At 39.8% G+C, this 23,629-nt stretch overlaps 1 protein-coding gene across 10 annotated transcripts in view; it reads left to right on the top strand.

Moving 5' to 3' along the window:
* Positions 1–23,629, top strand: part of LOC134794578 (muscle-specific protein 300 kDa) — a 202,018-nt gene that overhangs the window by 96,588 nt on the left and 81,801 nt on the right. For 7 of the 10 annotated variants that reach the window (XM_063766393.1, XM_063766437.1, XM_063766410.1 and 4 more), the window contains 12 exons: positions 257–420; positions 740–1,016; positions 1,103–2,283; positions 2,703–2,909; positions 3,405–3,638; positions 6,050–6,226; positions 7,205–7,448; positions 7,853–8,032; positions 10,089–10,463; positions 10,827–18,875; positions 18,954–19,028; positions 19,730–23,457. In XM_063766393.1, coding sequence (XP_063622463.1) covers positions 257–420; positions 740–1,016; positions 1,103–2,283; positions 2,703–2,909; positions 3,405–3,638; positions 6,050–6,226; positions 7,205–7,448; positions 7,853–8,032; positions 10,089–10,463; positions 10,827–18,875; positions 18,954–19,028; positions 19,730–23,457 — 14,891 coding nt within the window. The remainder of the gene's footprint in view (positions 1–256; positions 421–739; positions 1,017–1,102; positions 2,284–2,702; positions 2,910–3,404; positions 3,639–6,049; positions 6,227–7,204; positions 7,449–7,852; positions 8,033–10,088; positions 10,464–10,826; positions 18,876–18,953; positions 19,029–19,729; positions 23,458–23,629) is intronic. The other 3 variants (XM_063766429.1, XM_063766413.1, XM_063766423.1) reach the window with 1 other exon arrangement.

The raw sequence follows: 23,629 nt of genomic DNA, 5'->3' as shown, positions 1-23,629 counted from the left end.
CATGTCTTACGGTCATATTATAAGGCAAATAGCTCACCCTCGCCAACCTCTGAGTGTTACAGTCGCCATTATAACAGCGATTCAAAGTAGACACAATCATTTATGATAGAAATTAAATTGCCTACCTATTCCAATGGTTTTCATACAGATATGTTACTATCGGTATAAAAAATAACGGTCTCATAATCATTAAGTTATGCTGAAACTTTTGGAACCTGGTTCTATCGCTGGTTGTCATCTAGAAACTTGTCCTCAGATCGAGGAGAATAGCCGAGCGCTGGAGTACTTGGGCGGGTCGCGGTGCGCGTCCGTCATGTCGCAGGAGTCTGGGGCCGCCACCCCGACGCACCGCGCTGAAGACCGCTGGAAGCAGGGCGCCAAGAAAACGCTGCTGCAGTGGGTCGCCAACGCCCTGCCCAAGTGAGTAGCATATCCGACTATTAGCAACATAACGAACCTATCCTACCGCTATTGGTTTAAGTAACTACCATCAAAACAGTACACGGGGGAACATTACGTTCGGCCTGATTTTATGATCGGCCGCCGACATAGATATTCGCTTGTATGACATTACGCTTTAAAGCTCTCTTACTTACCATATAAATCAAAATGTCGTCAGCGTCAACAGCGCACTTTTACAAAATCTAAAAGATAAAGTAATCCGATCAAATTCTTGGTAAAGATATTTAGACAACATAGTTGTATGTCATCGTTGCTAAATTGAGACTCTTTCTTCCAGGGATTCCAATATTCATGTATCAGACTTTGGTCCCTCTTGGCGTGATGGTGTGGCTTTCCTTGCTATTATCGACGCAATTAAAGCCAACCTGATCAATCTCGCCGAGATGAAGAGGAAGACGAACAGACAGCGCTTGGAACATGCTTTCGATGTAGCTGAGAACGAACTGGGCATCGCCAGGCTTCTGGATGCAGAAGATGTAGATGTGGAGAAGCCAGATGAAAGATCCATTATGACTTATGTGGCACAGTTTTTGCACAAATATCCTGAACCCAAGGTAAATGCTTGTGTATGTAAAAAGACTAGCAATAAGATAATAAATAAATAATATATTAGTGATAATAAACCATTGTTTTTTTACAGACAACAGGACCGGACGCTGTAGCGGCAGTACAGGAGGAATACGAATCTCTTAGAATGTGGTTGACGGAACGCGTCACCATCATTCAAAGGCAATACGACACGCGAACTCTCTCGCGAAACTACGAGGACTACGTCCGCGCCGAAAACGACAGGCTCGCCCGAGAGCCTGTCTACCAGAAACTAGAAAAACTCATGTACACACAAAGCTTAGTAGCCATCGCGCCCAAGTCGTGGCGCGAGCTAGTTTCCCTCTGGACAGAACTCGAGAGATTGCACAGAAGGTGGCTCTGGCTTTTGGACTCTGACTTACCCGGGGATTTCAGAATGGTCGGTGAATGGCTGGCCAGAGCTGAATACCTTTTATACTTTGACGAAATACCTACAAGCCTTGACGAAAGAACGGCAGCTATCATCAGCGAGAAACTAGAGGAACATAGCTCGTTCTTCGCTAGTCTTCCTGAAGTTGTTGATAGGTTTGAAGCGGCGTTAAGATCCCCTGACGCTTCAAGAATCCCCGGGGAGAGGCTTCAAGAAATGAAAGAGCGCTTAGAGACTGTCAGTCGAAGAGCCCCACAGAGAAAAGCTAGATTAAAATATTTAGAACACAAATGCTGCATAGTAGCTTTCACAGAACTGACCAAAGCTAAACTAGCCACGTGGACCGGAAAATACGGCCGCATTGATCACGTTCGTGCCTTATTAGATGATTATGATAATTTTGTGACAAAGAATAAGATTTTCCAAGAGTTTGATAGAGCGTATGTTGATATAAAAGAAGTAGCGCAAGAGTACAAGAGAGTGTGTCAAGTAGATAGGACTGAAGCTAAAGAGATTGATGCATTTTTGAGAGAAGTATCAGAAACGTGGCGAAGGGTGGCCTCAGACGTGAGGTGCGCCCGAAGCGTACTCGAAGAAGTGATAGCTCATTGGGATAGGTGGAATACTTTGTCTGATGACTTTACAACTTGGTTGGACAAGGCACAACACATGCTGCGCGTCTCTGAAGACGAAAGATTGGAATTCTTCCACGATCTGACCGTGTGGAAGGAGAAGCACCAACTGCTCGGTGACGCTGCTGGATTCCTGGCTGCGACGTCATCTGATGACATTGCGTCAGAAGTCAAGCGGAAATACATCGAAATCACCGAACGATGGGAGCGAGTATGGGAAGAAGCCGAGAGGTATCTGCCTTTTCATAATAATTTTAACGATAATATTTCCATATTTTGGTGGTTGATTTTTTTGCATTATGATTTTCTTGAATTATATTGATGAAAAAGATCGATTGCCTAATTTTGTGCACGACCAAGGTTACTTAATAGCTTTGTACAGTCAACTGTAAAAATATGGGTCTAGCCAATTAATTCAAAAATATGTCCCATAGTTCTTAATTCGCTGACATAAGAGCTATGGGACATATTTTTGAGATGATTTGTGCACCCATATTTTTACAGTTGACTGTACAGAATGGCTATCGGGACCTACAAAAAATTGTCTCCCTATGTGTAAACGCATGCTCGCAAGTGTGTTTAAGTAAAGCGCGGACCTTACACAGTAGAGTAGTATTTGAAACGTCTAAACACAGGATATGTATGTGCAGGTACGTCCGCGGCGGCGACGCGCTGCGGCACCGGCGCGAGCTGGCGGCGGGCGCGGCGGCGCTGGACGCGTGGCTGCGCGCCGCCGACGCGCTGCTGGCGCGCCAGCCGCGCGCCGCCACCAGGGACATCCAGGCCTACATCGACCAGCTGCTGCAGCTCAACAGCGAGATTGAGCACCACGAGGAACTCTTTAAAACCATAAGCAGGTAAATAATAAGTTAGAATGTTGACGGGTTGACGCTTGAGGCTCATTTGGATGGTGCGAGAGCACGCGTGTCGGTTTTGTTACTTTAGTGCAGGGGTCACCGATTATTTTCTTCAAGAGTCCGGTTCTTAAAATAAAATGACCATCGCGGTCCGTTTCTACTTGAGTTTATTTAAAAAACAATAAAATAAAATAGGTCGGCGGTCCGGTTCCGGACCGCGGGCCGCCATTTGGTAACCCCTGCTTTAGTGTAATTGATTGCTTTTTTTTTTCCTTTTTTTTATACTTCAATTGTCATCAATTAAACAAATCTCATTTGCGGGTCCTCGTACCATTTATATGAACCTTTAGGCATAGTTACGAATTTGGTTGGTGAGGGTTGCACGCGAAATTTTTGTAGGAGAGTTTTAAATCGCAGGAACAGGGGGTTAATAATGATGTTACATACTTGTTCATGTTAAAAATAAGTGAGCTAAAGCACAATATATTTTTGCAGAACCTTCCAAAACGCAATCGCCGAGCTACCCCGCGACGAGGTAGAAGCCAACATGGCGAAGCTAAAGCAGCAGAAGGAAGCGTTAGTGCGAGTCCGCGCCACCGTGCCAGTCAAGTTGCATCAGTACCGGCAGCTACTCGTCCAGCACGAGTCACTCGAGACCGGCCAGAGGGAGATCGGCCAGTGGTTGGACAAAGCGGAGGAGGCGCTGGCCACGACACACCAGACTAGACGGTAGGTTTACCTCAATATTGATGGTTCACTGGCACTGGATGCCATAATGACAAAATTGACTCAGCGAGTTAAAAGATGTTCTTTGAAAAGTAATAGGGAGTATTACTGCAATGTTCTGCCGCCAGAGTGCAGCACTAGCACTTATCGTAAACCATTAGACTAACTTATACATACAATGCCTTAAACAGTTTTTTGACTAGTTTTCACAAATAAATTGTTACGAATAATATGACATTGATGCATCAAAGCGGTTTGTTTACAGAGGGCCTACTGCGAAACGCGAAAATCGAAATTTCGTTATCTGCCTCTCTATCGCTAGAGTGCTAGTGCTAGCCTAGTGTAGGGTTGCCATAAGTGTGGGGACTCAGACCGGGACATTTAAAGAATAATCGGCCAAGAGCATGTCGGGCCATGCTCAGTGTAGGGTTTCGTAGTTTCCATTCTGTCAAAATATGCCAAATGGGGGCTAATAGTAGGTAAGTATCATGTAAGTACATTACAAGCATAAGGGAGTACTTTTACTAAGAAAAAAGATTTTTTGCAATAACTCAAAACCGACTGGACCGATCATGTTCGCTATAGTTTTCATTGAAAGTACATATTTATTAAGCTTTTGTTTCACAATTTTTTTTTCATATTTTTTGGACCCATTGTTCAAAAGTTAGAGAGGGGGGGACACATTTTCTTTTCTTTTGGAGCGATTATTTCCGAAAATATTTAAGTACTATATCAAAAAATGTTTTTGAAGACCCTTATTCGTTATGAAAGACCTATCCAACGATACCCCACACTATTGGGACAAAACAAAAAAAAATCCAAAAAAAGCATTTTGTATGGGAGCGTGCCCACCCCAAAAAAAATATTTTTTATAGTTTTTCTTTTACCGTTCTGTAACAATGCATGAATTATGTATCCAAATTGCAGCGTTCTAGCACTAACGACCACGGAGCAAAGCCTCGGACAAACAGACAGACAGACATGGCGAAACTATAAGGGTTTCTAGGTGACTACGAAACCCTAAAAAGTAGTATTGTAGAAAAAAAGGAACTTTTATTACAACAATAGGTAACTTAAAAGCCCTTGCCTAAACACAAAACAACTTTTAACACAGTCATTAAATGCCAGCAACCCGCCAGTCGGGTTCTCTGTTTGTAGTCGCTTTTCGCTACAAAGCGGAAAATGCATTGCATTTTTTTATATTTTACCTTGATTTTTCGTTTTTTGTTGATTTTCAATGTTATTCTAAAATTTATTTTGATCTTATTATGGGAGGAAGGGCTTTAGAAAGTAAAAAAAAAAAAATAGTTATTTTACCAATTTTGTTTAGTTTTCAATAAAGAAGGAAGTACGAGAAAATTTTATTACTTAACAATTGCCTAACTTGTTAAAAAAAGAACTTTAAGATAAATTTCTACAAGTAAGTACATTTTCTGACATGTTTAAAATACACCATTTTTTTTTTTCAAATTTTTTAATGAATATTTAATACCTTTAAAATGATATTTAATGTTACGTACGCGCTTTTTCACGACGCGCGTGTTTCCTGAAAATGAGGCGCGGAGGTCTGTGTTCAGCGTTCAATAAAAAGTATAAATAATGGAGATAGAGTTCTGCAAGTATAGACTGTTTTATAGGAGATATCCTCCACTTTTATAATATTAATTTGGTTTCTTAAATATGAATACTTTTTGAGATATTGGGGAAACAAGAAATATCTACTTTTTCCCCCTTTTTTTGTTTAATAACTTTGATATTTTTTGTGTGCTAATAACGCATCCAATACATTTTTCTATAGACAACATTACGAATCTAATGAGGTATCACACGTATTTTTAGGAGTAGTGTCTCTATTTTTCACCGTTTTCAGTTTCTCGAGTAGACTAAATCTGTTGACACTGTTAACGTAAATTCGTAAAAAGTGAACGGACAAGTGTCAGCGCTTACATCATTTTATCCACGTACGATTAGCCTAGCTAGTTAGACTAGTCATGTTTATTGTTGGACTGTTGGATATGTATATTTACCGAGTCCAGCCCCCTACTAAGTAAATAGTTACTATGATCTTTAAAACCGGGACAATTTGCTTATCGGCCGGGACACCGGGACACCATGCTTCAAACCGGAACATGTCCCGGCGTACCGGGACGTATGGCAACCCTAGCCTAGTGGCGCCCACTACGAAGAATTTTCCGTAATATTCCCTTCTCTTTTCTAAGTCATATTTATTGTGGACATTCAATTACTTGTATCTTGATAGAAGATTAATTGAACGTGATATCGATTTTCATGAATTAACATTTTGGAGTCTAACATACTATGATCTTTAATTATGATTATAGTGCGTTATGATATTGCCGAGACAGCTTTTGCAAAAATAATCTCGACTGATTCATCTTGTTTTGCCTTTTCAGTGAAATCATAGAGGAGCAGTACGAGATCCACCGCTCGTTCTTCTCACGGACAACGTACTACCGCTCCATGCTGGAGAGCAAGAACAAGGTCTTCCAGAACATCGTGAAGTCGGCCGACGCGGACCGCAGCGCTGACGTCACGGAGCAAGTGCACCTCATGAGAGATCTCAATGACAGGTATTGTCTCTCATCATCTTCCTCGCGTTTGTCCCGGCTTTTTGCCCGGATATTTCGTACATAAGTTCCGAAAAACTCATTGGTACGAGCCGGGGTTTGAACCCGCGATCTCCGGATTGAAAGTCGCACGCTCTTACCGCTAGGCCACCAGCGCTTACCAATGACAGGTATTGTCTCTAATTTAAACTATTTACATAAGAAAGAGAAAGAAACTTTCATCGGTTAACGTGACATGTTCAAGCGAATTGAGCAAACATACATTCAGCAATTATGATTGGTATGTCTGTCTTTTATCTTAGCGGAATCAAGTAGCATCCTCAGTCATCCGGTGACGGTCTTAGGGCCAGTTGCACCAACCACATTTGACAGACTGATCAACGTCAGCCGGCGCGCCCCGGCGCTTTACTATGAAACTTTCCATAGATAAAAATTTAGCGAACTCTTTAACGATACGAACAGTTTGGTGCAACCGACCCTTAATATAACACTTATATAGGTCAGGGCCAGACCAGACTATGAAATGTAATGATGTCCTTCCGCAAAAACTAGAGGCTCATAATTCTATAATTATGAGTTGCATATAATTTTTACTCATCTTTTGTTTTTTGAAGTGAAAACTTCTTTAGCGGCGCTGTACACTTTTTGTGATGGGGAAAAAATGTTATACTCGTAACAGGTGTCACGTGACCGTAAGGCGTAAGACGGACACGTGACCTGATCGAAAAACTGTTACAATAAGGTTTTTCTTTATTGATTTAAATGCCATCTAGTGAGTTTCCCTCTAATAACTGGTACTAATATAACTCGAGTACTAACAGTGATGTGCATAGGGGTTTCAAGTAATACGACGAAATAACGCTAGATGGCGTTAACCTCAATTATACATAGTGCTGCAGACATTCATTGAATTTTCACTTCTGGCGGCACTCCCGGAGTGCAACCCGTTGTTTTTTTTACTCATCCTTTAATTAATTACAGATTTGCGCACGTGTCCTCGGAAGCAACACGCCGCGAGGCCGATCTGCAGCGACTCGCTCGCGCTTGGGAAGAGTTTGAGACCAAGAAGCGTTCCGTGGAGGAATGGGCGTCCCGCGCGGAAGCCCTGTTGGCCGACAACCGAGTTGACTCCAAGCAGGCCGTGGACTTCCACAAAAGGTTCTTCCAGGGAGCCGATGAGAGGGCCGTGTCTGAGCTTGTTCGCTCTGGAAGGGAGCTCATAGAGGTGAGAAACTAATAAACTCAATGAAACTTTTCAAAAGTTAGAGAAGGGCATGGTAGCACTCGGAAGCCCTGTCGACCATGTCGACTCTAAACAGGATGTTAACATACGCAAGAAGTCTTTCCAAGGAAGCTGTTAAGAGGATTGTGTCTGAGGGCCGAACCACTTTGTTCGTCTGTTTGCTTCTCTATCGCTCGACTGTGCAAGAGCGAAAGAGAGGCAGACAATAAAATACAGATTTTTTATGTTCGCGGCCTTCTATAGACCTCTGAACTCATTTGCTCCGTATAAGCAGGCAGGAATGGTCATGATTCATAAATAAAAATATGACTAGTGGTACGTTATGACACTTATGACATAAATTACTTGCGCATGTTATGACTCTTTACATTGAATTCTCCTTTCAGCTGGTCAGCGAAGAAGAGCGGCCGCAAGTAGTCAGCACGGTGGAGACACTGCAGCGGCGCTGGCGCGAGCTGCTGGCGCGCGCGCCGCCGCACCTCATGCGCCTCGAGTTCCGCCTCGACGAGGCCGTGTTCGCGCACTGCATCAAGGACATCGAGAAGGAGATCGTCTACGAGGAACAGGTACCGTATGCTGCTTGAGTGCTGCCACGACAAAGCCATATTGCTCAAGGGTCTCGAATAAATCTAACTCCGCCTCGACAACCCGTTTTTTCACTTCTCATGCTCAAAAAGTGCACCTTTTTGTCGTGCGTAGACGACATAAAATCGCATTTTATGCTCTAGAGCATAAAGTAAAATCATCTATTACGACCCTTATTGACTTAGCAATAAAGTCCAAATTCTGCCATACAAACTGCCAGCCCTGCCGGCGCGCCCCCGACCGGCGCTCTCCCGATCGGCGTGCCCCGCGCCTCCGACCGGCCCAAGAACAATTTTCTTTAGTCTTGAATAAATACGTTAAAATAACCTAAAATATTTATTTGTTTTTTTGTATATTTTCCTCGCAATCGAAGTGAAAAGCAGAGTGTACAACAAGGGCATAAATGTCCATTTTTACCCTCGTCTACTATTTTGGTCTTCGCTTCGCTCAGACCAAAAAATTGCCTCTGGTATAAATGGGTCACTTTATGCCCTTGTCTTGCCTTGTCTCTTGTGTTGTAATCTACTATTGCGCACTGCATGAACACAGAGAGATCGTCTTTCCAAGGGGCGGGCTCACTTGAAACATTTCATTCAGGTATATGTATTTTTTTTTAAATGAAGTCGTGCATAGCATATATTTTTTGCGATTTCTGATCAGTCATTCACAATTCCCGTTTCACGCAACAAACAAAACACTCAATATACACTATACACAATACAAAGGACACCACAAATAACTTCATCTAAACACAGACTTCGAACAAAACTATTCTGAAATATTTTTTTCACTTCTCATGCTCAAAAAGTGCACCTTTATGTCGTGCGTAGACGACATAAAATCGCATTTTATGCTCTAGAGCATAAAAGTAAAATTTTCTTTTAAGACTAAGGTAATCGGTCTCAACAGCCAAACAGTTAAAACATATTGCACAATTTTACTGAGCAATAAAATTGTGTAGATGACAAAACTTGTTATATTATTTTATTTTTGCTACAATTTATTAGAAATCCGTATTTTCTGTCATTAAATTTAGTAAATCACATAAAATCGGAGTCGATTATCGTTCAAAAATGCTCCGAAATGTTTGACTTGGCAGAAAACCAAGCGTCTGAAACTCTGATCACATGTTGAAAATTAAAAAAGAAAATTAAAAAGTTAGTTGGCGGGAATTGGTTATGTATTATGTTCTTTCGCTTTACGACCATTTCGTGGTGTAAATTGCCGTGAAAAATATAATTTATTTTCCTCGCAATCGAAGTGAAAAGCAGAGTGTACAACAAGGGCATAAAGTGACCCATTTTTACCCGAGGCAATTTTTTGGTCTGAGCGAAGCGAAGACCAAAATAGTAGACGAGGGTAAAAATGGGTCACTTTATGCCCTTGTTGTACAATCTACTATTTTTGTTTTTGACGTGAGCATTATTCACAGATGGCGTCGTCATTAAACGAAAATAAATCGGAGGTGGGGACAATAGTCAAAAAGTAAAATCTTTTTGTTTAGTTGACATTTTAATTGAGTGGTGTTTCTTACATAAAATTATATGCGAGTGTCTCTCACTTTTTAACTCTTTTTTTCTGTTTCTTGTTGTTTAAAAAACTTACATATTTCTGTGTTTTAATTGGCAATTCCTTGAATTCTAAATACCTACAAACCAAATGTGTCTAGTTAAGTGTTTAATTTGTTGGTTATGTGACTTTGGACCCAATGCACAGGGAATCCACAGTTTGTTTCGTACTAGGACACTCCTGGTCTTAAATTTAAGTATATTGTAAGATCAGCCAGGGCAATTGCTATGCCTTGGTACAAGTGCCATTCCCCTTACCTACTACATACATGTATTTCCGTATTTACCTCATAGTCGTGATTACCACCTTGCTATTTCTCTAATAACCTAGTTTAATATATGTATCTACAATGGAATCATCGGATAAATAAAATTTATTTTCCGAGTAATAAGGATTTACTGAATTTGGAACTGAGTCATTGTACCTGTTGCTTTAATTGCGTTATGTAAGACACCATTCGTTTTATAGGCATACAACCAAAGCGACGACGCAGATGGAATTCTCATCAGGAACGAGGAATACTTCCGCAACCAAGGCAAGGTGATGCAGGTGGAACATTGCCTCCAGAACCTGAAAAAGATTGCCACCAGTTACACCCAGCAGACGAATGATACATCCCTTGAAGAAGCCTTGAGAAGGTGTGAACAGCAATGGGAGAGCACCGTCCACAGAGTGGAGCACTTCCGGCAGCAGCTACAGAGGATCCCGGCCAAGTGGGACGCCTATAGGGAGAAGTTCCGTGAGATGGAAAGGTGGATGGACCACGTAGACAAGACTATGGATAGCATTGTCAGAGAAGTTGACTCCGCTGAAGCGTTTGAACGAGAGAAGACTATATTCCAGGTTAGTGATATTCAGTATCTTTCTGTCAGTATAGGTTAATGATACAACAAAATAAGCGAATAAGTTATTATTTAGCAGTTTCAGCATAGCACTTTCCTGCACTTTAAACAAATAAACTGATCTACTCGTAATAATTGTTTGTACATTTCTGATCTATATTGGAATATCTGCTACAAAATTAAAGCAGTTGAATTTTCAATATGACAATTATCATGATGACCTCCTAAAATCTGTAATATTATTTGTACATGCTGCCTTTTTAAACAGTTGAGGGAACTGATGGTAAATATGAAACACAGTTATCTTAATTTAAGCAGTTCTTAAACTTTAATATGTGATAAATTGTATTTTATTTCTATTTAGAACATTTGCCGTGAAGCAGACAGGAAGCGTGAAGACATGAAGTGGCTTGTTCAGACACTGGATATGCTGACTAACCATTGCTCTGAGCTTGAGGCTCAAGAAGAACAAGTCAAACTTGAAAATCTCATTGCACGATACAAAAATCTCATCCCAACAATCGAGATCACAATGATCAAGACTGAGACCTACACGAGATGTTACACTTATCGCCGTGAGGTTCATGAAGTGATCTGTATTCTTGAAAGCGTGAAAGAACAAGCTATGATAGAACCAGAACCACAATCCTTGCAGCACGTGGAACAGTTGGTTATGGAACAACAATCGGCTGTACAGAAGCTCGACCGCCAGCGACCTTCTGTCATGTCGATGCTGCAGCGTGGCAAGGAATTGATCAAGGACGCGAATGCACCTGCTTTTGTAAGAGAAGACGTAAGAAATCTCGAGACCGGTTGGAACGCTGCTTACGAGACATCCAATGACCGCCTTCATAAACTGCGCGATACGCAGAAGGTGTGGTCCAACTACGAGTATCAAAAGGAAGAATTACTGTCTGATCTTGATAGGATAGAAAATTATGTCGCTCACCCTGGTTTGGAATTAGGCGTTACAAACATTGCCCGTGAGCTTCAAGAAACAAAGACATTTAATGCTGATATAGAAAGAGCCAAATCTGAAAAGCTCCCGCAGTTGCAGCATGCTTACGCTCAATTGCAGTCGCTAACTGCTGACAAACCCAAGCCTGTTATTGAGAAAGACCTCGAAGCAATTGGAATGAAACTGGACAGAGTGCAAGATGAAGTTAAAACAAAAGTCGTACATTTAGAGAAGTTCAACGAAGAATGGGTAAAGATAGAACATAAATTAGATCATGTTCGTGAATGGATAAAGAAAGAAAGCCCAGTACTCATTTCTCATATTCGATCTGAAAACATTACTCCCGAAGAACGAGTTTTAAAATCACAAGCATTGCAGAAAGTAATTGCTGAAAAACTTGACATCATCAAGGAGGTCGCAGACCAAGGAACTAAACTAGCCGTAGAACACAAAGTCCAGGACGCAAACAGGCTAAAAGGGGAAGTTGCTTTGTTAGAGAAAATGATGGCTGATCTTCAGCGTTCAACAGAACATCAAACCAAAGTTGTAGAACATGATTTAGCAAGCTGGCAAAAGTATCAAAAAGGAGTAGTTGAAATTAAACCTTGGGTTGAAGAAGCTGAAGCTAAACTAGGCAGTGTACCTAAACCTTCAACGCTAGCTGAGGCGCAGCAAATGCAACAACAATCTAAAGCATTGCTAACTGATTGTGACAAACAGTTGATGAACCTTCAGATTCTTTCAAGCGTGAGCCATCAATTATCTGGCAAAACAAGTGCTCCCGACGAAGTCGACGCTATTCACTCAAGATGGGCAGTAATTCACGACCAAGCAGATCAATGGAACAATAAATTAGACAAATTAGTCACTAATTGGGAGAACTTTGAACGTGAGGCACAGAAATTAGAAGCATGGATAGAAAATGGAGAAAAACTCATAAGTAGTCGAAGTGTTACTATCGATTCTCCACAAGTTGAAAAATTAGACCGTGAATTGAACAAACTAAAGTCGTTTGGCAATGAAATTTCGCAACAGCAAGCTAAAATTATTAGCTTGTCTCAGACTTGTGACAATATATGTCACAGCATACAACCCGAAGGAGCTACTTTGTTAAAAAATAATGTAGCTAGTATTAAACAACGCACAAATGATTTGGCCGAAACAGTTCGAGGTCGAGTTAATGAGCTATCGGATAAAATAATTGTCCGTCAGGAATTCATGACCAAATTGCATACATTCGATAACTGGATTACTGATTTTAGGAGAAAGACTGAAAGCTATGATCAAATAGCTGCGGACAAAGTAGAACCTGCACTGCAATCTATGCATGTCCTGCTTCAAGAACATGCAGCAAAAGCTCCAGAATTTACGGACATTTACAACGAAATCAAGAATATGACGCTCTCATCACATCCTGATGAATCGCGTGCTTTGAGCGAAACCTACTCTAACATCGCAGAGCATTACCAAATAATTGAAAACAATATTCAACAAAACAAGGGCGTATTACAGAAATGGGCAGACCTCTTGAACTGGTACGAAGACAATAAGCAACAACTAGGGCATATTCAGTACCAAATAGATGGTCCAAAACTCACTCCTGAGAACTACGAAATATTACGCCAAGAACTAGTCAACGTGATAACTAAGATACCTGAATGGAAGAGTAACGTTGCTCTATTAGATGGACCTTCACGTGTCAAGGTTACAGACCAAAATTCAGGTAGAATGATATCACCAACGAGTCTTGTTAAGGAAATTGAAATGAAAGCGGATGCTCTGCTCAACCAAGTGACGACGAAGAGAGATTTGGTTCAAAAGGTAGGAGCTAGGTGGGACAAATTCAATGTACAGCATAATGCTTTATCAGAAGTATTACACAACGTCCAATCCGTCTTAAATGAAATGGCTCAAAAACCTGTACCTCTGACTGAAGCTTCAATTCAAGATATGACTGAAGAACTTGACAAGTTAGATGCAGAACTTAAGGATAAACAGTCGGTACGAAAAGAACTAAGAGAAGAAGGCCTACATTTGATGCGGGAAGATCAACCAAATATGGGCACTATTCAAAATGCCTTGACGGCAGCTGACAATAACTGGGACCAGATTGTAAATTCAGTGCGTGATACAAAGAACAAATATATACTTCTTTCATCTACCTTACAGGAGTTGAAAAACTTTACCGTCGCTTTTGACCGGGAAATGACAAGAGCAGATCAACTTTACAGTGAATGCAAAGATGCTCCTCATGATTACGTGCAAACAGCCCATGCTTTAGACAAAGCTAAAAAAGCTTATGAAATTCTTAGGCGGTCCAAAGGATTGTTGGATCAAATGGACCTCATTAAGCAGTCAATCCTTAAACAAGCTTCTACTTTAGGTGGTTTTGATACTAGTCCTTTGGAAGAAGCTTTCTTAAACTCTCAAACTCAATGGGAGAAAGCGAATGACGCTATCATTAAGCGCATCCAAGACTTAGAGTCTCAACTCATTGTATGGAGGCAAATTGACGATACGAAGAACCAAGTTGTTACTTGGTTAAGTGAAACTGGCCAGAACTTAGCTAATGCTAGTGATAACTTAGAAATAAGATTCGGACACAGCCATTTGACCAAGTACAAAGAGGAACTTCCAATATATGCTGGCTTGAAAAACAGCATTAAAGCCAAATGTGAACAGATAACCAATCTCAATAAAAACATTCCTGTCAGCCAAGTTTCATCAATAGTTGAGTATTTAGATAATGAGTTTGAAGCTTTACAATCATTAGCTGATAACCTCGAGACTGCGGTATCATCCTTAGAAACTAAAGAAAATAAATTAAAAGATAATATTAAGCGATTGTCAGACAGCGTGAGTAAAATAAGAGATGACATCATTCAATGCGACGATATGACAGGCGATAATGCGAAGATTTTGGATCGTCTTAAGAAGTGTCAGTCATGCAAAGCTAAATTACAAGAGTTAAGCGACGAGATTGATAATGTAGCACAAAACGTCTCAGAAATGAACGCAAATTATCCTGGGTTTTACGAATCTCTAGTTCCTAAAGAATTAAGCGGACTACAAAAACGATTTGAAAGCGTAGTAGTGAACGCTAACAAAACTGAAACAACGCTCCTAACTTTTTTGCAAAAGCTCTTTACTGACAAGCTCAGTATGTTCAATAGAAATCTGAAAATCTTAGATGATAAAACTAGATGGTGTATGCCCGATGCTGCAAGTGATAAATACAATTTAGAAGTTAAAAACGCAGCACTCGCTGATGTTGAAAACGGATTAGTTGAATGTGTCGCGAAGGTTAAAGAATTAAAAGAAGCCTGTGACATATTACACGTTGTTGCCGAACCAGCTTGCGCTCAAGAAGCCGCTCAGCAAACAGAAAAAGCGAGAAAGAATCTAGATGTGCTGACATCAAACTACGAACAAATTAAGAGCAAACTAAAAGAGAATATTGGAGCTTGGCAAGATTATGAAACGTTATTGGAAAACGTTTCAGAATGGCTAAAAGAAAAAGAAAATAGGGTAAGACAAGAAGCAGCTAATCTGCTTACTCTAGATGAAATAGACAGCAAAATAACGGATATTACAGCATTAAATAAAGAAATTAAAGACCATGGCGATCAAGTCGACAAACTAACGGGTATAGGTGAAACTATCATAGCTCAAAATACAGACTCACGTGTTTTGCAATATATCAATCATTTAGTTACCAGGTATCAAACTGTTTCTAAATTTATGGACAACCACCTTGCCAGGCTAAAAGATTTGAAAGAAAACAAAGGTAAATACAATAAGTCAATAGCTGAATTTAAAAATTGGCTTCAAGATGCAAATGCAAAGATTAAGGACCTATCAGCTATGAGCAAACATGCTAAACCGACTCCGACCGATCTAGAACAAGTAAAGAAATTAAACGACAACAAAGAAATTGGCCAAAAACTTTTGAATAATGCGATTGAATCTGGGGAAGCATTATTTAGTGGTATAACACCTGAGGATCGGGAAGCAGTTAGGAATGAACTCAGATCCTTAAGAGACTACTTTGAAGATTCGGTCGATTCTCTTAATAACGTTATTAAAGATATTGAGACTACAATCAACAAACGTTCTTCATTCGATGATACTTTCAACCAAGTTCAAAAATGGATTGGTGATAAAGAGAAAGAGCTAGGTGAGTTCAAACTGGGGGCTACCTTACCTGAAAAGAAGGCCCAGTTACACGCCAATAAAATTTTACATCAGGAGGTAGAGTTACATCAGTCAATGCTGACCCAACTGACAGAAAAGATAAAACTTATGCCTGATGATGAAGCCGAAAAAAGTTTATCTAAGACCATTGGCAGGTATCAAAACATGGCTAAAGAGCTTCAAAATCGAATTAACATCTCTGAATCACATGTCGCAGAACACGAAAAATATGTCCAAATGTTTGAAGACACCCGTGATCGCCTCAATCATATAGTAGCTGAAAACAGCATGCTAAACTATGGCGTGGTTTCACAAAAAGATGACGTCGATTCGAAAATTGCTGCTATAGAACAGGTTACGTCCAAAGCACAACATATTGAAAATGATTTAGATGGCTTAAAATCTCATTTAACTTCCCTTTTAAAGTCTACAAGTTCAAATGGACATCCAATACTGATAAGCGAATACGAACAGCTTACTGCGACATGGAATCAGTTTTCTTCTCAATGCAAAGCCCAAGATGAAAAACTCAAAGAAACATTAAAACAATGGAATGAAAGTCAAAAAACCTTAGACGAACTGGAAGAATGGCTTAAAATCAAAGAAAATCAACTGAGAGATCAAAGCTTAAAGAGTACTCTAGAAGCTAAGATTGCTCATTTACAAAAGGTTAAAGAAATGCAGACTGAGTTAGCGTCACGAAGTGGAGAATTTTCCGCTTTGGCAAGGTCTAGCAGCACACAAAATGTTGCCAGCGAAACTGACATTTCAACAAAAACATCTAAACTGGCTACAAGATATCATACCCTAAACAATCTTGTTAGTGAAACTATATCTAAGTACGAGGTGTTTGTGTCTGAGCATAAAGAATTCGAAAATGATTACACTGATATGGAAAGCTGGCTAATGGGTATGCTTGGTGAGCTACAGGATCTAAATGAAATTGTTGGTGATTATGCTGTTCTGCAAGAAAAACAGAATAAAGCTAAAGAGCTATATGAAACAAGAAATAAGAAGACGCCAGCTTTTGAAGAATTCTTAGGCTTAGGAGAGAAACTTTACACACATACCAGCCCAGATGGCAGGGAGGTCATTCGTCAAAAGATTCGTAAAATTAGAACTCTGTGGGATAGTTTTGGCGATAGCTTCCAAGAAACTGTCAATAAATTAGACCAGTGCCTATTACAATTTTCTGATTTCTCGCTAGCACAGGAACAACTTACAAAATGGTTAAAAGACGTTGAGAAAGCAATGCAGCGTCATACAGAGTTAAAGGCATCATTAGAAGAGAAGAAGGCGCAATTGCAAAACCATAAAATAATGCACCAGGAAATCATGTCACATCAACAACTTGTCGAGTCTGTTTGTGATAAAGCGCAACAATTGGTAGACCAGACACATGATGCGTCACTTAATGTCTATTTGCAGTCCATTAAACAATTATTCCAAAACATTGTTACTAAATCTCAAAATCTGCAAGACAATTTAGAAGATTGTGTCAAGCGGCATGAGGACTTAGTCCGTTTGATCCAGCAATATAAGGAATGGTTTGGATCTCAATCAGAAAAGTTACTTGACATCGAAAATGCAGTTGGAGAAAAGCCAGAAATTGTACGGAAATTGCAATCAGCAGTTGCTTTGAAAGACATTGAGAAGGTAGGTTCGAAGAAGCTTGATGAAATACGAACTATATTTTCTTCTGTCAGCAAGAGCACGTCAGAACCGGGTAACGCGGCCATCAAAGCTGAAATAGATAACTTACATGACCAGTTACGCCATGCGGTTGAAGGCATCGTATCTTCAGAACAGAAGTTGAAACATACCTTAGAAATTTGGAATAAGTTTGATTCGTCGATTGAATCTATCACAGAATGGCTTAAAGACAAAGAATCTAAGTGCCGCGATCAAAGTTTATGTTCAACTTTACAAGAAAAAGAAGCCCAGCTTCAAAGATACGTTGACCTTCGCAACAGTATTAACTCTAAAGAAAAGGAGATTGATACATTTGTAGATGACTCGCATAGTTTGATACAATTAAGTGGCGTCGAACGTCTTAAACCTTTGGTCACACAAGTTAGCAGCCGTTATCAGCAACTGCACGTTATTTCTAAAGAGATCGTCAATCACTGGAGTGAATTAGTGGCAGATCATAAGAAGTATGTGCAACTACATAATGAATTTGACAGTTGGCTTAGACCTTTAGAGGAACAAGTTTCTCAAATGGCAGCTAAAGAAGATAAGCTAACTATTGAAAGTAGGGGTAATAAACTACAAGTGTTCTTGTTGGAAAGAGATAATGGAGAACATAAAATTAGTATTCTGACTAGTGCTGGTGACAAGGTACTGCCTGAGACTGCTGCGAATGGTAGAGAGAACATTCGAGTTGAAATCAGAACACTTAGAGAACGATGGGATAAACTAAACGATTCAATTCTCCAGCAACAAAAGGAATACGAATCCCAAACACTTCAATGGTCAAGTTATCAAGATGTTTTACAGCAGACGTTGTCTTGGCTCGATGAGAAAGAAAAAATCGTGGACACAGAAGAAAAATCAGTGCTAAATTCTGCTCAAGAAATAAAATCAAAGCTTCTGAAAAATAAGACATTACTTCAAGAAATTTACTCTCACAAGAGAGTAATTGAGACAGTTACAGAAAAAGCAAAGAGTGTGGCTGCTTCTTTGCACTCCGGGAAAGGTGAAAACGATGAAATGGCTAGCATCATAAAATCCGTGTGGGATCGCTACAATGCCTTGACAAGCAGACTGTCAGGAATTATTGATAAACACGAAAGCAACTTCGAGATATACCAACAGTTTACGGATCAGCAAAAGTCACTACAAGACTATCAAAAGCATCTGTGGGATCGTCTGCACCTGCTATCAGATTTTACTGGAAACAAAGCAGCGTTACAAAGTAAATTAGCCAAAATACAAGAACTACTGGATGCTATTCCAACTGGCAACAATAAATTGAAAATACTGCAAGACTTAATTGAAAACAATGGTGCCAAATTATCGCCTAGAGGAAAAGAAGGAATGTCCAGGGAACTGGCATTACTTAGGGCTGACTTAGAAAAGTTCACAGCCACTGTCCATGATGTGAAGCGAGGTATTGAAGATAAGATTCAGCAATGGGTCGAGTTTGACAGCGCCAATGATCGACTTCAACACTGGCTGAGCGACACGGAGATGAGTCTCAAGACGTACTCACCCAAAGCAACTTTAGAAGAGAAATTGGATCAGCTCAATAAATACCAGGTGAGTAGTCAGTTATTTTTTTTCAAATATGTACAGTGTGCCTTGTCTTATTTGATTTTAATATTAAATTTTGAACAGGACTTATGTAAAGCGATTGATAACCATGAAACTGATTTGAGCGCAGTCGCTTCGTTGGGCGAAGCGTTGGACCAAGTAAGAGTTCGAAATGAAATTATAGCACTGTAGGATTTAGTCTAATTTTCAGTAGATCTAACTCCACAGTCTAACAAGGGGTAATATTTAATGGACTATCAAGATGTCACCTCTCTTCGCTACTTAAAATGAGCAATTACCAACAAACAGGATTATAATGTCCTTAGACTTAAAGAAGTAACCATGACCTTGACCTTATTTTGATTCCGTGACAAAATCACAGCAGGAATGACTAAAAATTCTAAATTAAATCATGTCTCTACGCACGTAATTATACATATGTATTGCTTAACTGAGTATGTGTAAAAATCTGAGGGATAAAAATCGACGTTGTTTCCATTTTACATTTTTATTTTCAATATCTTTGTACTTTAAGCACGAGCACATAAGAAATCAGGGGCATACATTAAAGATTTTTAATTAGTAATTTAGCTAGCGGATATATGTATGTCAATCACTCAGTTAAGCAGTATTTTTGAAAACGTTGAATCGGTGTTTAATTGCAATTTACTAATTGAAAAAGGCCGTGGTAATCGGTGCCTACACGTGACAACATTCCTTTACATAATATTTATATTTAATATATCTAACTAGAAAATTATTATTTGTTGGCGGGTACTAATAGTAGTTGTCGTAGTTGTAGTATAACTCTAACCACTAAACTACAGTGACACATATTTTATGATTATGTTTGTTTTCAGGCTATTTTAGCTAATCTAAAGAAAACAGAAAACGATGTTGACAAGCTATCTGATGAGTTTAGTGATTTAATAGAAAACTGCAATGATACAAGAATCACTATGAACTTGCAACAAATGACATCACGATTCCAATCAGTGCAATCAACTGCGAAAGAATTGGTTAAGAAATGTGAACAAGCCGTTAACGACCATAATGCTTATCAAGAAAAGTATAACCAATGCGCAGATTGGATAAAAACAGCACAATATTCATTTGAAGAGTGTAACAAAAATCTATCCAACACTCCTGAAGGTATCAAAGCTAAACGCGAAAGCCTAAACGACTTATTGAGCCAACGTCGCAATGCTACTCTACTAGTCAATAACACCTTTGAGTTGGGAGAGAAACTGTATCCTTCCACTTCACCAGAGGGCAAAGAATTGATAGAACAGCAGCTTCAAGACATCCAACAGGCGATTGATAATTTGTATGACAGCATTACAAAGGCGGAACGAGACTTAGATTCTGAGTTAAACAAGTGGTCATCGTTTGAAGACAATTTGAAAACTGTGCAACAATGGCTCAGTGCCGCTGAGAAAAATCTACCAAAAGAAATTGAACTCAAAGCTACGTTGGATGAGAAAAGAAATCAACTTAATGTATACAGGACATGTCTTCAAGATGCTATCACACATCAGCAAGATATTGCAAACTTAGAAGCAAGGGCACAGAGTCTGCCCGACGTAACTAAAGACATTACAAAAGAAATAAGTATGCTTCAACAACGGCATAATGCTATTCTTGCCAGAGCAAAGTCTTTTGTCGAGCAGTATGAAGCTATTGTAAACAATCACCAGCAATATACTAAAGCGGTAATGGATTTGCAAGAATGGGTAGAATCTACCCACAATACCGTCCAGCTTTGGGGTGATGTTAACCTTGAACGCGTTGCTTTGAGCAGCAATTGCGAGAAGCTCAAATCATTGCAGCATACTTTACCTGAAGAGAAAAACCGTATAGATAAAATACGCAGCCTAGGTGAAAAAGTGTTACCTGGAACCATAAGCAATGGTCAGGCGAATATAAGGAACCAAATTGACGCTTCTCACCAAGAATGGGAAGGTCTTGTGTCTTTCATTTCAAAAACAATAGAGGCTTTGGAGAGTAAGATACAACAATGGAATGAATATGAAAACATGAAAGAGCAGTGCTTGGCCTGGATAAGAAATACAGATACGCAAATTCACGCTGTAGATCTCAAGGCAACGTTAGCCGAGAAACAAGACCAATTCAAGAAATTCCAAGAGTTGCAAGGAGAGGTGAGGGCTAAAGAACTAGAAATTGACAATATCACAGAAAAAGCACAGAACCTTTACACTGGTGTGCTAGGTCCTCGTGGTTCACAAATATCAGACTTATCTGTGAAATATCAAGCGTTATCTCAGAAAGTGAAAGATCTAACAAACAGATGGCAGCAATACGTCAAGACTCACCAAGAATTTACCAGCAATGTTACCGAATGTTCTCAATGGATTGAAGAATTAAGAGACAAGCTGGACTTCTGTGCTGACTTGAGCTCTTGCTCTCAGGATGATTTAGAAACCAAGTTAGTATTAATTCAAAACCTTCTACTTGCCAAGGACGAAGGTTTTACTAAAGTTCAGTCCCTGGTGGAACTTGCTCAAAATGTTATGGCGAATACGGCACCTTCTGGACATGATGCTATCAACAACTCTCTTGTCGCTTTGCAAGAACAATGGTCAGCTCTTTTGTCCAGAATGATAGAGACTAAGAACTTACTCGACGATTCGGTCACAAAATGGGCTGGATTCTTAGAACAAATACAACTCATAGAAAAAAGCAACACATGGATGGAAAATATGCTGGCAGAGTTGACACCATACGAATCTTCCATGTCTGATAAGAGAACTCAACTTGAAAAACTTAAAGAAGTTGAAGAAAAAGCAAGATGCGATCGTCTTGAAGTCGATACTTTGAAAGCAAAAGCAGCCGAAATGCTGGCCAGTGGTCAGCAAAATCAGGTAGCGTCTAAAGCTCAAGAGACACTTAACAAGTTTGACACTTTGTATGATAAAATAAAGAAACTCTTGACAGATAGAGAAGAACACTATAAAGATCATAGGTTGTATAAGGAAGCGCATGACGAGCTGATCCAGTGGCTTAGTAGAGCAAGAGAAAAGGTTCCATCATTGAAATCTAAGCCTTTAAGTGATAAATTGGCGATTGAGAATTCGGTTGCCCCTCTAGATGCTTTAATTAATAAACAAGCTCAAGGTGAACTACTGTTGGAACATTTACAACATACAGGCGAAGTATTGTTAGCAAGCACTTCTCCTGAAGGACAAACTGTAATCAAAAATGAAATGAAAGCTTTGAAAGAAAGTTTCGATGACTTATTCAATGAAATTAAGCGACAAAAGAGTCAACTGGAAGATACTGTGAATCAGTGGCGTGAATACAAGGACGAATATGAGAGATTGTCTGATTGGTTGCAGCAGAAGGAAATCCACATCAAGAACCACAAACTTGCACTGCTAGGCACAGCCAAAGAAAAGGGCGCCCAAGTGAATGAAGTGAAAGCGATTGTGGATCAGCTGAACAAGGGAAAAGCTGACATCGATAAATTTAATGCTTCTGCTGCAGGCTTACTATCATCGCATTTAGATACTTATGTAAATAATCAATTGAGACATCTTAACTCCAGATACCAAGTATTAGTGAACATGGCAAATGATGTACTCAAGAAAGTTGAAACTAACTATGAACAACATCAAAACTATGACGATAATTATGTCAAGACCAAAAAATGGATTGATGATGCTTGGGAAATCACACGAAGCGGGAGTGACACTGGTAGCAACAGCAGTAAGGACGCTCTGCAGAAACGCTTAGAACAAATTGAAGACCTGTTAAAACGAAGAGAAGAAGGCCAGAATTTAGTACATGCAACTGTAAACAGTGGAGAAAAGGTGTTACGTAACACAAGATCCGATGGTAAAGACAAGATCAATACACAATTAAAAGAACTTCAAAATGAATGGGACCGTCTTGTTAAGAAAATGACTACAGCTAAAGTTCACCTCGAGACTGCAATGCTCCAATGGGCTGACTACAGTTCCAGCTATTCTCAACTGCAGCAATGGATTTCCGACAGGGAAGCTAAATTACAAGAAGTGTGTGAGCAAAAAGTCGCCAAGTCCAAGAAAGGCCAAGACCGTCTTGCAGGTCTTACGGCTGGGCTTAGTATCGGCGAAAGAAAAGCCACGCTTCGTCAAACAAACAATATTGTTCAAGATATCGTTTCGTTTGAGCCCATGATTCAGTCCGTAACTTCTAAGGCTTCAGAACTTATGCAACAGGCTCCGGCATCTGAGATAACCAGCAAGTATGAAACGCTTACCAAACAAGCAAAAGACTTATATGAAAAACAAAAAGAAACTGTCGAACAACATCAAGCTTTTATCGATGCTGGTACAGACTTTGTCCAATGGATTAGAGCTGCCAAGGAAAGGTTAGGAAAGTGTTCTGATGCTACCGGAGATAAGGAATCATTAAGCAGCAAGATATCGCAACTCAAAGTATTGGAAAGCGAGCTGCCTGAAGGCCAGGCAAAACTACAGAAAGCTCTAGAGCAGGGTGAGATATCTTGTGGGCTAGCTGACGATGAAGACAGAGAGGAAATAGAAGAAGAAGTGGCGCTAATGCAGGAAGAATACGATACATATGTGTAAGTGCTACTCTGTTGAATATATGTTTACTTTACGTCGCACGTTGTCTTAATTATCACTCTTACCATTATATGTAAGCGGCAGGCTACTTCATTCCTCTCTCAGATTTGCGCATCCAGTGCTTTCTCCTTGTTTTATTTTTTAAGCATTTGTATTACAAGCCATTTTATG

The sequence above is a fragment of the Cydia splendana genome, chromosome 1, assembly GCF_910591565.1.
Source record: "Cydia splendana chromosome 1, ilCydSple1.2, whole genome shotgun sequence".
Lineage (NCBI taxonomy): Eukaryota > Metazoa > Arthropoda > Insecta > Lepidoptera > Tortricidae > Cydia > Cydia splendana.
Note: the sequence above shows the minus strand (reverse complement) of the source record. Positions and strands in the feature narration are given on the sequence as shown.